This window comes from Poecilia formosa, unplaced genomic scaffold (assembly GCF_000485575.1).
Source record: "Poecilia formosa unplaced genomic scaffold, Poecilia_formosa-5.1.2 Scaffold21, whole genome shotgun sequence".
Classification (NCBI taxonomy): Eukaryota; Metazoa; Chordata; class Actinopteri; order Cyprinodontiformes; family Poeciliidae; genus Poecilia; species Poecilia formosa.
This window is the reverse complement of record NW_006799960.1, coordinates 3,849,502-3,863,428: the sequence shown is the minus strand read 5'-3', so window position 1 is coordinate 3,863,428 and position 13,927 is coordinate 3,849,502. Positions and strand designations below refer to the sequence as shown.

Sequence of the window (13,927 nt, the reverse complement as noted above, 5' to 3'; positions counted from 1 at the left end):
AATAAACATGGCGGGCAAACATTCACTAGCAAAGAGGTGACACAATGTTTGCTGCTGCAGGGCCTCTAAGACTGAAAGATGCTGCATTCCTGATGAAGGTTGCCTGCAGTCAAAAACTTAATGATAAAGATTGCTGATCCACAACAAAGGAATCTAACCTTCAGAGAATGTACTTTGCCGCTTCTAAATATACTAATTTATTCAGTTGGTCTCAACATCACGGTCTACCCAAAAAGTGGAAAATACTACAGAGGAGCTAATCAAACATAGTGTTCCTGTTACAATACTTGATGTCATTTAATGCTTGAAAGAAAACAAGTTCATAACTCTCGTGCCATCGTCTGTTGGTCACACATTTATAGAAAACAATTAGTGCCGCTAAAAGAAACTCAAGGCATCCATTTCCGTCATGACTCATATGACTGTCAGGTGTAAGCTTAAAAAAAATCCCTAACTTCACTAAATTTCTTTAGAAGAATAACAATAATCTCAATATAAGACATAACCAGTTTTCTACTGAAATATGTTATTTCTCCGTCTATTTCGAGGGAGAAACCGAACAGATCATTAAAATACAAACGGCAGAAATTTTTGCATGTCAAACTTTGAATATGAAACTCGTTAAAAAAAACAACAAAAAAACAAACAGGAAAAGACTAGAGATGAATGTATGGATGAACAAACCGACAGATTATCTTGGGTAGGATTAAAAGATTTTCCTATTCCTACATTATTGAACTGCAGGCTGCTGTAAATATAAATAGCCTGTACGCCGAGTTATTTCCATTATCTTTTTATTTTCTCTTCCATGCTCAAAGTAAAACAAAAGGTTGATAGACGGATGGATGAAAGGACATAGAAACAAATGAATCATGATGTATAATGTGGATGGATGCATGAGTGATGGAAAAGAATGGATGAAGAACAGATGCAGAAATGAAAGAAAGATGGACAGATTGAAAAAAAATAAATGGATGGATTGACAGACAAATGAACAGGACACATGGTGAAATTGGCAGATGGATCAAAGCATGAATATATGGATGAACAGATGAAAAGTTCAGATGGATGGACAAACAGATGAAGGGATTATTGAAGCAGTGAGTGATGAATGACAGATGTATGTAGAGATGAACTGCTGGGTGGATGAACAGATGGATTAAAAAAGGAAATGGGTGGATGAAAAAAAGGACATGTACGGACATAGTGATCGATTGAAAGCGATGACGAATGGACCGGGGTACAACCCCAACAATTTGACTGTTAACCAATTTGCAATCACATAAATATTTCTGTCCTTTAAGCGTACCCAAAAACTCATTCCCCTCCACACTACTGTAAGGAAAACCTCTGCTTGGCGCATCTCATTTCCAGAACTTTGTATGTCATGCAGAAAATGAGACTTAAATTGAAACATCTGACTCATCACATCTGCTTTTCATGAGAGAATAATTTATTTAAACAGATACAAAGATTTGATCACAATCATGGATGCATAAAAGACCTAGTAAAAACAAACTCTACACAGCATTATGGGAATATAAGTAGTATAGATTTACTCTGTAAAAAAAAACAACACATCCATAAGTAACCCCACATTGGTCCCCCTACTGAGAATGAAAGAGGGTCTTAAAAATGGACACCAAGAAAAGACACCAGGCTGCAGGTACATTCAGAGCTCTAACCTACAGTGGACTATAAAAAGCCATTTGTTCTGACGCTTATAAAGAACATACACAATTTTTGAACATAAGAAACGTAAAAAATACAAGATATATACACAGTATCATTATTGTAAACTTTCTATTGCCTTATAAAAAACAAAACAAAACATCAGAGGACGCAGTCTGTGCTCGTGTGTATCCGGGTGTTCCAGTATCGTCTCTGAGCAGCTGGGATGTTTATGCTTCCTTATCTGTAATTATTATAGGGTAATGACAGTGCCATCCTCCTCCACCCCTCCCTTGGGCAGAGCGAGACTGTGGCGTGGGTCCGTTTTCAGAGAGCTGAGGATTTTGTGCAAGCTGCCGTTGCTGTGCCGGAGCGCCGGATTGCTGCTGTGATGAGGCGGCTGCATGTGCAGCTCGCTGTGTTTGGACTGCTGGTGCTGGCTGTGTTTAAGGTTCAGGTCTCTGTGCAGCTGGTGGCTGAGGCTGATGCTGGATTGTGGTTGCTGGTGGTGCTGGTGGTGGGACCCTCCGTTGAGACTGGTCTGGGACCGGAAGGAAGAGGTGGAGACCACCGACGGCGGCCTCGTTGGAGGGCTGGGAGGAGCCGCCGGAGTCTGCTGGTGTGTTCGGGACGCGTTGGAAGCCAGCGAGGCGTTGGACCGGAGAGACGGTCGCTTGAGGCTGTTCTCAATGACGATGTCCGTGTCTTCGTCGCTTTCCAGGTCGTCGTGGTAGTTGTGATGCGCCACAGAGGTTGCCTCCCGCGCCGAGGCCACCGACAAACTCGGATTGCTGATGGAGCCGCTGCTGTCCGACGACTGGCCTGAGCTGCCGGAGATTCTGCTGCTGCGGACGACGTTGTTGCGCTGGTTCACCGGCTTGACGGTCACGATCAGGTTGTGGCTGTTTGCAATCATCATGTCCGTGACCTGATCCAAAGACTTCCCCGTGACTTCGATGCCGTTCACCTCCAGCACCTCGTCATTAACCGCCAGCAGTCCAGTGCTCTCTGCCAAGCCTCCAGGGACCATCCGGGATATGAAGATGCCGAAAACTTTCTCCAGGCCGTGGGAAGTCACTCGAACGCTGGTCCCGTCGCGGATGTAGAAGCCCAGGGGTTTGTCCGAGCCGTGGCGGTAGAGTCGGACGCGGCGGTGGGACTCGGGCAGGATGTCCACGTCGATGATGGAGGAGACGGGACGGAAGTCCTGCGGCATGCCGATTGGGACGCGGGGACGCTTACGGTTGATGTCGCTGTTGCGAAGCGTCACCACCGCCTTCTTTTTACGAGTCAAGGTGTTGGTGCCAAAGGTGGTGTAGTCGACCTCTTCTGCAAACAAACGCAAGAAAAGAAAGAAAGGACAGGAAAAATTAGAAACAAATAAAAATAAATCTTCACGTTAGGTGACTGCTATGTTAAAAGAGTATTCAACATTTAGTTCACTTTAATCAAACACTAGTTTGATTTTCTAGACAGTTTTAATTGGGGAGATGTGAATGCATCAAACTTTGATGCAGGCCAAAAAAACAAACTCTGGTCTGCTTTCCAAATCTAGGTCTTGATTACCGTATTTTCCGGACTATAAGCCGCACCCCACATTTAAAAAACAAACAAAACAACAACAACAAAAAACAGTAGCCATACACGCATAAGCAGCACCGGACTATAAGCAGCACCCCCCCCCTAAAAAAAAACAAACACAAAAAAAAAACAAAACAAAACAAAAAAAAAAAAACAGTACACCCAAAATGGATCCCAATATATATACCTCAAATTCTCATAATGATCCCAGTATTATTAAAAAAACAAAAATTATTTTTTTCCCCCCCTTAATGCTATTTAACTGATCAAGGAAGTTGCGCTCTTGTCTTCTTCGGGATGTTTTCATGTATTTTCCTTCCTGAGGTGGTGCTGCAGCGCCACCACAGGCAAGGGGGTGAAACAGGTTTCTCAAATGGTTTGACTCGTTTGACAGTGCAGTGTCAAAGTGAACCGCACCAGCTGCAAATGTAACAAATGTTGCAATTTCAGTCCCCAAATCAAACCAAGTCTGCCAGACTGTCTGGTGTGAAAACGCCCTAAGGACACCAAAAACAAATCGTAAATGATTTTACGCTAGAAATCACCCGGTGAGCAGATTCAGATGATTTTCCATCACAATCAGCTGAAAATCATCAGCTTACTGGCAGATCAAGCCGAACTGGTGATCAGCCAGCGAGGAACGACACAAAGACTCAAATGTGATCCACACGCTGCTGTCAGCGAGAAGCAGCAAACATGTTGCGTGTGCATATTAGTTTCAGGACTGCTGAGTGCTGCAGCGCATTCCTCTGCTGACGGCAACGACCCACCCCTCCGCAAGCAGCGAGCAGCTGCACGCACCCCGGATATCTGTGCTCAAACACATCGGCGCGTACGTGCGCCATCCATCAGGCGAGCAGATCAGCCATCAGTCAGGGATAATGAGGGAATACAGGACGGGGCAACCGATTGAAAATAGTTGTGGTGATTTGAGTTAAGGCCTGATGCTTTAGGTCTGAGGTTTTGGAGCAATCAGTGGAACAATGAAGGCCTTCATAGAGGACTGGATCACTGATTCAAAGGGTGAGTCATATCCTCAACATATCGCAACTACTGATGAGCATATATTCATGTGCTTGTGTAAATAGGAATAATAATAAAAAGATTAGTTTGCGTTGAAGGTCAACCACAAGCTGGTGTATTCCTATAGTTGCGAGTACATTAAGACACCCCAAGCTGGAGGGGAAGATAAAAACGCTGCGGTGAAAAAAAAACAAAAAACAACTTGATATCTGTCTGATCTTCACATCTTTCTCTGCGACCGGCAGGAAATCTGGACGAAGTAAACCAGGATGTGACAGGAAGCGAAGGTCTCCCAGTGGGAGCATCAGCTCCTGGACTTTTATGAGTCACATTTGCCCTTTCGAGCTTTACTCATTTATTTTTTGTCCAGTAATGCATGTTGAAACCTCTTCTGTACTTTTCTCCCCTAATCTTTGCACCCCTGAAATTAATTTAGAGCCTTTAAACAGAAACGGAGGCCAGCTCCTCAGGCTCCCCTCGGTCACATTGTAAAGTGTCTTCTCCTGCAGCTTCTCTTCCTTCTGTAACTTGTCGACTCAGCAAGAACAAGTCTAGCGATGGGGGCGCGAGGGGAAAGGGAGGGAGAAAAGGAAAAGCGTGTGGAGGATCTGGGGAGATTTGTTACGTGCTTGTGGTGCAAGTCAGATGCAAGAAGCAACTTCTGGGAGTCAAGACGCTGCTCTCTGTTAGGGAACGCTGTTCAATTTGCCGAAATGCTTTCTGATGTTGCAAACACAAAGTTTACAGTATCGCAGGGGGATTTAAGATGATTGCAAAACAGAAAATTGTGCATAAGGGCACAAATTGTAAAAATGTGAAGGCCTTATTGGGGAACATTACCATGGAAACCAAGAAATGGAGCAAAGTAGGAAAAAAAAAGAAAGAAAGAATTGAGGCAGGGTGAAATTGGATGACAATGTCCCAAACTTTGATCATGCATCTAAGCTGAAATCTAGTTTACATTTGTCACATGGCATTTAGGGATCAGAGTAAGCATGTTTACAGGTCATCCCGAGCACATTTTGAAACAAGGTGGTGGCAGAGTCATTCTGTGTGGATGCTTCGTTTTGGATGAAGCACAAGAATCTGTCCAGAGGTGATGGGACGATGGATGGAGCTCAGTAAATACAAGGAAATCCTGGACGGAAAATGTATTAAAGGTCGCAAAAACACATGAGACTTGGGAGGAAGTTCACTGTCCAACAGGTCATCATCCCTGAACACACAGCCAGAGCTACAAGGGAATAGTTTAGGTCAATGTGTACTTATGATCTAGAATTACAAATCTCAACAAAACACACTGAAGCTCGGGGTTGTGAAGTGGCAAAGATGTGAAACGGGTTCCAGAGGTGTGAAAGGGAGAAAAGGTCTTCCAGCTCAACAAAATAAGTGTTGTTCAGTTTTCACAATCTTAAGACAGCAAGTCTGAAAGAAATAGCACCAAAGTCATCATACGCTCGTCCCCCGTCCTCCCCCCAAAAAGAAAAGAAACCATCAAGTGGTATTTTCAGATTTCGGTGCATGTTCTGGCAGAAGTTGGTCTGATTGAATCCAGACAAGGTGCTCGCTACAGGGCAGGAATTTCTGCCACAAGTGCAAGTTTTCCACTGATGGGAACCATATTGGGGAGGGGTTGCAGCAAGAGTCTCATTATAGGCTTTTAAGTGCAACACCCTGGGTCCACACCCCTCACCTCGCTCTCAAACTCGAGCCGCAGCAAACGGCGCGCCGCATCGCCCGGGTTACGCCGTGGGATAGACGACCCAGCAGCGAGAGAGCCAACGTCTGCAACTCAAACGCTGCTTTCAGCGGGGTAACGTCTTACAGCTGTTTGGCAAAAATAAAATAATAATGGAGAAAAAAAAAAAAAAAAAAAGAAGGCATATGCTGGAGTAATTTGTTTTATGAAAACCTACAAATTCAAAGGGGAGAGGAGTGGCTCAGTGCAGGGTAACAACTACTGGTGGAAATGTCTAGTTAATCTGAGCAGGTGTTTTGGGATTTACCCCAGAAACGCTACGGAAACTATATTTTAGGAAAGTCCGTAGCAGTAACGCAACAGCAGGTCTGCCCAGCTCTACCCACAACAACAACAAGAAAAAATAAAATCAAGACACTCTGCTTCACATTTTTAACGCAGTAAATCTCTTTTTTTCACCCTTTCCTCAGACTGGCTCCATCAATCTCTCTCACAGTTGAGCTGCACTGAAGAAGAGCCGACATCCAAGTTCAGATCAACTGTTTTGCATTATGGTAACATTTTTGTTGCTAAAACTTTCACAAGCGCTCCATTAACAGTAAGCTGCAACAGCACCACCCACGACCACAGGCGACCTCTCAGTTTAGCAGACGTGGTTCTTTCAACTCTATTGTCCTTACAAAATAGCAGATTTTTCTCCCCCCCTTCTGCACGTAACAAATCATTTGAAAACCGCTGCAGTTTACTCCGGCCAGAGAAAACAACCCTAATTACACTGTCCTCCAACTACCACTGAGCTACTATTAAGTCATGATTCCTTCACGTTTTATGTAATGATTCTATGCTTCTTTAGGCTCAAATTTACAGAGTTCTCACTGATTTTTGACCAACGTTTTCAGTTCAAATGCAAAAATTCACCATAAATTCAGAGCAAATAAAATGCTCTGAAGATAGAATCTGGGAAAAAAAAACAGATAAGGAAGGAGGGAGGAATAGATAATGGTCAAGGATGGATAAAAAAATAAAAAATAAAAAACGATGCCTGGACAAACCAATGCATCGTCAAATGTTGAATTCAGTGATGAGTAGAGGATGTGCTTTATTTGTAAATGACGAAACCAACTGATAAGTCGGCTTTCATCTAGAATTGCATAAAGACGTAGATATATTTATATTTGATTCTTTTCAAGAAAATAGTCATCAACTAACCTGATGTTGAAAATGATTCCTTTTTGTGTCCAGAACAATAAGTTAATTAGTAGTCTGAGCAGGAACCAACAACACGAACCTAAAACGTCCCTTCATTACTGTACTAATAGTGTATGAGTGGTTCCTCCAGTCTAATTTAAAATAAAAGGAGCACTTCTTTTGACTGTAGACCTAAATAATCTCATAAATCTCATAAAAACAGTTGAAGGAGCCAGAAAGGTTTTAACCATCGAGTCTCTGACATCAAGGTCCAAGTTCTGCTTAATGTGGGCGACACACGAGAGGGTGACCCAGTCGATAACACTGCAGTCACTGTAATGCCTTCTGAAAACGAACTCCCGCCTACACGAGAGCATCGAGCCGAGCCCATGTGAAGCGTCTGATCAAAGACCGACGGGTCACCGAACGTCCAACCGAACCACCCAAACTCAGTTTCTCTGCTGGAAAAGATCTTTAAATTAGCTCCTGTTCGGTAATTCCTTACCATTATTTACATTTAGCTACATAAAAGTAACTTTTTTACAGTACTGCTTGGAAATTCTCACAGTAGACATAAACTATCTAACCTGAAGACAACAGTTTTTTTTTTTTAAAGAACAGTTTGTATTTATAAGAAAAAAAAAAAATTCAGCAAAATAGCCATGCGAGTTCTTTAGCATTTTAATCAGAACTACGTTAAACCTTTTTGAGTGAGTGTGCATTTAGTCAGCAACATAAAAACGTATAAACACTAACAGATAAAATGAAAATGTTGCAGTTGACATAAATCAAATGTAAAGCATGCTATTCCAGATATCTTGTCTTTATGACTGGAGATATTCATAAAAAGGAGCTTTATAAGTTTTAATAATGTTCATTTGTGTCCATATGAGTGTGTACGATCTGGTGCAAAGGGGTGGAGGCAGGAGGAGAGCGTGCTGCTTATTTTTTTGGGATACAAGTAGGGAAGTTTGAAGGTTGAAGCCACAGATTTAGAGGAAATCCCAGTTTAGAAATGCAAACAGCTGCTTGTGTTTATGTTTAACATGATTCTGTTCTAAGTTCATGATCAGGAAACTGCACTAAAAAAACAAAACAAAACTTCTTAAGTGGTGCAAAGTATCATAAAAGCTCTGCTCCAGACTCGTGCATAACAGAATGAGATTACTGTTGTCATGCTTTGCAAAATCCATCTAGATCCTACAGAAAAACCGTAAAGGGGAATTTTATAAAGAAAAATTGGAGCTTAGACCTTCTGACACCAGAAGACGGGCTCTTGACCAACCCGCAGAGCAGTCGGAGGAAGGGTCAGAGGTGAAAAGACGGCTCCTGGTCGACTTCTACCTCTCGTGGCTGACACTAAAGGAATGTAGCTGGAGATATCACTGAACAGCTTGAAGGTCTGCAGTACTCCTCCAAGACAGGCGTGAGGTCCTCTGACCTCTGCGAGGGGTAACATGATCCCGTCACTGAATTATCCTTAAAGTGTTTCACAGGTTTTTTATTGATCCAAATCCCGTAGTGGCCAGAATCCGCTCGATGGGAATCTTCTAGTAAACTGAATTCGGTCGGGGTTTTCAGATCCCATTAAAAGCCCCACGCTGTTTTTAGCCCTCTAAAGTAAAACAGTACAGGGAAGAGAGGAAAGCTGGGCTTTGTTCCACCGAGGCCCACCTCTAGTTAAGCAAAGCGGTGAAAACTGTTTTAATGTTCTGCAACTTTTCCAGAATCCCCCAATAAAAGCTGAGAATCTAAGGGTTTTATGATCAGCCATTAGGATGCCTCAACACGCTTGTTCCTGGCAAATCCTCACCGCAGCTGAAAACACAGCACCAGAAACCAACTACAGCTGAGTCAGTACTTCAAGTCCTTTCTAGAGAGTCTGTATGGTTTTATGCGTTGCTGGCGTAATGAAGGGAAACAAATGAAGCATTAATGCTAAAAACGTATCGGACACAAACACGGGAACTCTTTTTTTTTTTTTACGGCACGCAGAAAAACCTGCAGAAGCCCCATAATCATCGTCATTCAGAAATCCAGACTGCGGACGTTTAAAAGCAGCGTTTGAGGCCAGATTTGGGTGTGATATTTCAGACAGGGCTTTGTGAAAACTTGCACACACTATACTTGTTGTACCTGTGCTAACAAAGACAGGAGGAGCCAAACTGCCCGCAGGAACAAGAGCAATTTGTCAATGTTTAATTCATGCAGTGCAGTAAGCAGCGTTAGCACAGTATGTTGAAGTGCATCAGCACATTTGTCAGAATAATAAACAGAAAGGGAAAAAATTAAGAAAGTATCTTTTAGCACTGATAACAATAGACTGATGGCTAAAACAGAACATTAACATATATTCTGGAAAAGAAAGAAATGAAGAAAGAAACTGGCCGATGGTGATTTTACGCTTCACTGAATAGTTTGGTCAGGAAAAGCAAGTGCCAACACGTCTTGCTAAAAACAACAATGGTGGAAGATGTTCAAAATGAAAATGACAGCAATTTTTTATTTTGTAGGTCTGGATTTTAACAAGCGAGTCAGAAAGCACAGAAAATTGATGTTTTTAAATCAGAACTACGGTCTGCAGCCTGATCTCAAATGTTAACTTTGTACTCATGCTTTATGTTTTGAAATATTATTGAAATCCGGTTCAACCGCAGAGCTGTGCAACAGTGTCTGCTCTCTTCTCGCACAGTGTGGCGTCGCCTCTCGTCCCAATATTATTATTGCTAATCGTTCACAACAGAAATCGTGCTTTAGGGTGTTGTACTTTTGCAATAAACTAATCTACAATCCAACACGAAGAAGTAAAACAGAGCTTTTCCCCCTTTAAATATGAAGTTTTATTTGTTTGGGTATGGCATAGTGACAACGATGCAGATTGTGGGGGTTTTAAATGAAACAGAGAAGCAATGTGTGGTCTTTATTTCTCAGTCTTGAAAATGTGAGGAAATGTACATAGAATATCTGTAAATATTGGTTAATGGCCATAGCACAAATAATGTTAAATATCAATCATACTGGCCCAAATTTATTAGAAAGATTTTAACCTGCAGAAACCGAGTTGTTCAAAAGTCTTGAAACCGACTTTCAGAACGTTTACCTTGAAACCGACCCATGTCAGCACTCTGCACAAAGATTCAGTCCTTGGCATTTGTGATATTTTTACTTTGCGATATGACCTAGAGATTAGAAAGCCCCAAAGAGAATCTCTGAAAAACAGCCGTTCCTTTCAGACTACTTCACGCGGCGCTCCAGCTTCAACGCACGAGAAGAGCTAAAACTATTATTAAGAAAAACATTTATTCAACTCCTCATCTTGCAAAAAACACCCAAACTTGCTACCTTTAGCAAAACATGTGCTGCCTGGGAGGAATATCATCAGGTTGTGTCATTCGTATCTCGTTTCTGTTGCTCATGATCGTCGGGTTTCTTCGAGTATGAAGGCTTTTGTTTTTAGAAATATACTGTCCTGCCAATAACTGCATAAGACGACCTCTGACCCCGACCTCTCTGGACCGAGAGACGGCTTTACAGAACGTGTCGACACCGGCGCGGTTCAACATCACGGCGCTTCCCAAGCCATAAAACTTATTTCATAGTTTGAAAACAATGATTCCACTGGACAGCGCTGAAGTAATTTCCTCGGCAGCAAAAAGAACAAGCATATATACCTTGTAGTCTGCAGCTGTGTCCGAAAGCACACTCGGCTACAGTCCATCTATGCATGTGACATTCCTGCACCCCGACAACCTTCCACCAGCCCCCCTCACCTCCCCCCCCCGGCCTCAACGCCGTCTTCGTCCAGGCGTGACAGAGTGCTCAGTGACAGCAGAGGCCACAATCTGAGACGGAGCGCAGAAAGAACAGTGCAGGACGCTGCTGCCTTTAGCATTAGGTCACTGGATGCTGTGACAGTGGGCTTTATCGTGGGCCTCACAGTGAGAAATGCACACACGCAGCTGGAAGTTCCCCCCCCAACCCCCTTCTCTCAAACCTATAAAGCACAAAAGGATGAAACCTCACATGACACGGCGCATCCTTGCTGGACAAAAGGAGATAAGCGCAACACAATGCAGTTCACCAAATGCCCTGGAAGCAGAACATTTCCCCTCCGTCTTTCTTGCTGAAGTAAAAGGTTAAAAAATATAAATAAACAAACGCAGAACACTCTTTACAGCACTTTGTAGATGACATTGATCAGAAATGGCTAATTTTCATGAATGATCCTCAGTGGTTTCGTTAAATCACACTGAAATGCATAGTATTAGTAGGACTAGAGACTTTTCCTTTAAGCATTTCTCACCACTCATTTTTAAGACATCAACAAAGACTCTTAGCTCACCCTAACAGAGAGAGAGAGAGAGAAAAAAAAAGCAGTCCAGACAGATGAACTTTTTTTTTTTTTTTTTTAAACATGCAAACATATTTCACATTCTTGCAGGGGAGGTTAAGGCAGGGCCTGGGTGGAAATTTGGAGGAGCTCGATAAACATACCAGAATATAATACACAGTGGTGCACAAAGTTGGAGTTTAAACGGAGAAGCCACAAGTTTCATTCATCTTTGCACAGCTTTGACGTTCTGCCCTACAGAAAAGAGTAAACACAGATTCGCAAAAAGCCTTCAGACAAATTCATCCGTAAGCAGGAGAGAAATGTCACTTTGGGGGTGAAATAAAAATCCAAATCTCAATTCGGAAATATTTTATTGGAGGTAAACATTCCGACGTGTTTTCCTGGAGCTTAATTGGTTGGAAATACGAGGCGAGTGACCCAGTTACAAATTTGCAAGTCATGTTCATCTTACTCAATGTACAGTGAGGGAGGTTGTAATGTAACATCTCTAAGGCTCACAATTTAGGAACTGCAGCAAGAAAGTGGCAACAAGGACAACAGTTGGACAGTTTTATGGGGGCACAGTGAGGAACAGTCACCTTTCTGACACAGTCACACAAATGAAGATATATGGACATAACTAACCTCTAATGGGACATTAAACGGAGCCATGTGCTTTGGTCGAACTGAGTTCATTGGCAAAATAAATAAATAAATAAATAAAATAAAACATCCTAGGATGGTTTTTCCTCTTTTCTTACTTAGCAATGCTACTGCAAGTTAAATCTAAAAAAAAAACAAACAAAAAAAAAACACAAAATAAAACAAAACAGAGCAAAAGTCAATGAAATTGGCCACAAAACAGTTATCGGTTCATCACCATTTTCCAATCCACTGTACTAACTCTGCAGAGTTAGTAGGAAAATCTACAATAGCATAGCCTGCTTATGCTAAATCTGTTTAGCATGCAGACTTTAGCAAGATAAAAAAAAAAAGAAAACAGGGTCAGGTGTGATTTGCACAAACTGTTTCCTCAACAGCGAAGAAAACAACAAAAAGACAAAACTACAGCAGTCATTTGAACTCCTGATAAGACCCAACAAGGCTGTAAAACCTTTGCGTGCATTTGCAGTATAAGCTGAATAGTGATTTGCATGCACTCTCTCACTGCAGTCGCTCATTTAACGAGCAGTTGCCGCAGCACACAGAGGCCGCAGCCGCACATCTGGGACAAGTTACAAAGAGCTGCCGAGGCTGCGCGATGCCTGCCAGAACAGCCCGTGCGGTGCTGGGGGGGGGGAGCGGAGCGCGTCGCAGGTTTAGGACTCATCTGCGGGGAAGAGGAGCGCGTTTAAAGGGAAACGTGTGCGTGTCTGCTCACAAGGAGATTAATTTTATTTGTGTGTTGGAGAGAGTAGAGGCCGATATCCAGCAGAGATGGGGATGGGAAGAAAAGATCAAAGCGGCGAGGTACGTGCAGGTCTCGCATTCCTGAGAAAGGCAGCAATCCGCTCTTGGTCGAGTTATCACTCATAAACTGAGGTTTCTTAGCAAACCTTTTGTTGCAGCCGGCCCGCTCGTGGTAATCTGCACCTTTCCAGCCCCCTCCAGAAGAAAACTAACAAAAAAATAAAACAAACACACACACACACACACACACACACACACACACAAAAAAAAGCCCCCAAAACACATGCCGTTAATTTAAGCTCTCCACATTCACTTCCATCTGGTCAACAGGTACCGAGGCCGATGGCACTGCTGGCTGCTCAAGCGACCGAAAAATGCCTGCTGCCACTAGACGCTAAACTGAATCCAGATTCTGGAAACACTTTGCACTGAAGCGACACTTAAAATTGCGGTAAATGTTGTTTACCAATTTGATCACTTCTAAGGTCAATCGATTGCTCTGAATTTTATTCTGAGCCTTAACGTTTCCGCTTCACACTTAAAGTGAAATCCCAAACATAATGAAGTTCATGGTTGTGACATCAGAATGTGGAGAAGTTCAAAGTGTTGTGAATACTTTTGTAATTCTTATTTTTTTTTACAGGTAAAAGGAGGATCCGAGTAGATGGATTTTAAAAGAAAGCATATGGAATAAGTTGCTTTGCTTCTATGCTAGTGACTAAAAAGGGAGTACATGCTGGAGATACAAACAGTTTGGATAACAGCGTGATTACCAACACTCCCTGAACTTTAAACAGACACCAGGGAAGCTTTTTTGTTGACATTCATAAGACGTGAAGGTTTAGATATCTAGAGTAGAAACAATCCCTCAGATCAAACTCCTACATTCAACCACTGATTCACCTCCTCAGATGTTTAATGAATCGAGGGTTTAGAGGATTTGCTCTCAACTGGACGTTCTTCAGAACGGATAAACAAGAAAAACATCGTCCTCACAGTCCCGTCTGGGCACAGTTCACTTG

The 13,927-nt window shown here is 42.6% G+C and overlaps 1 protein-coding gene across 1 annotated transcript in view; it reads right to left on the bottom strand.

Annotated features, from left to right (window-relative positions):
* Positions 1–1,432: 1,432 nt before the first annotated feature.
* Positions 1,433–13,927, bottom strand: part of pard6gb (par-6 family cell polarity regulator gamma b) — a 33,368-nt gene continuing 20,873 nt past the window's right edge. The window contains exon 3 of the mRNA XM_007547775.2: positions 1,433–3,000. Coding sequence (XP_007547837.1) covers positions 1,925–3,000 — 1,076 coding nt within the window. The 3' untranslated portion in view covers positions 1,433–1,924. The remainder of the gene's footprint in view (positions 3,001–13,927) is intronic.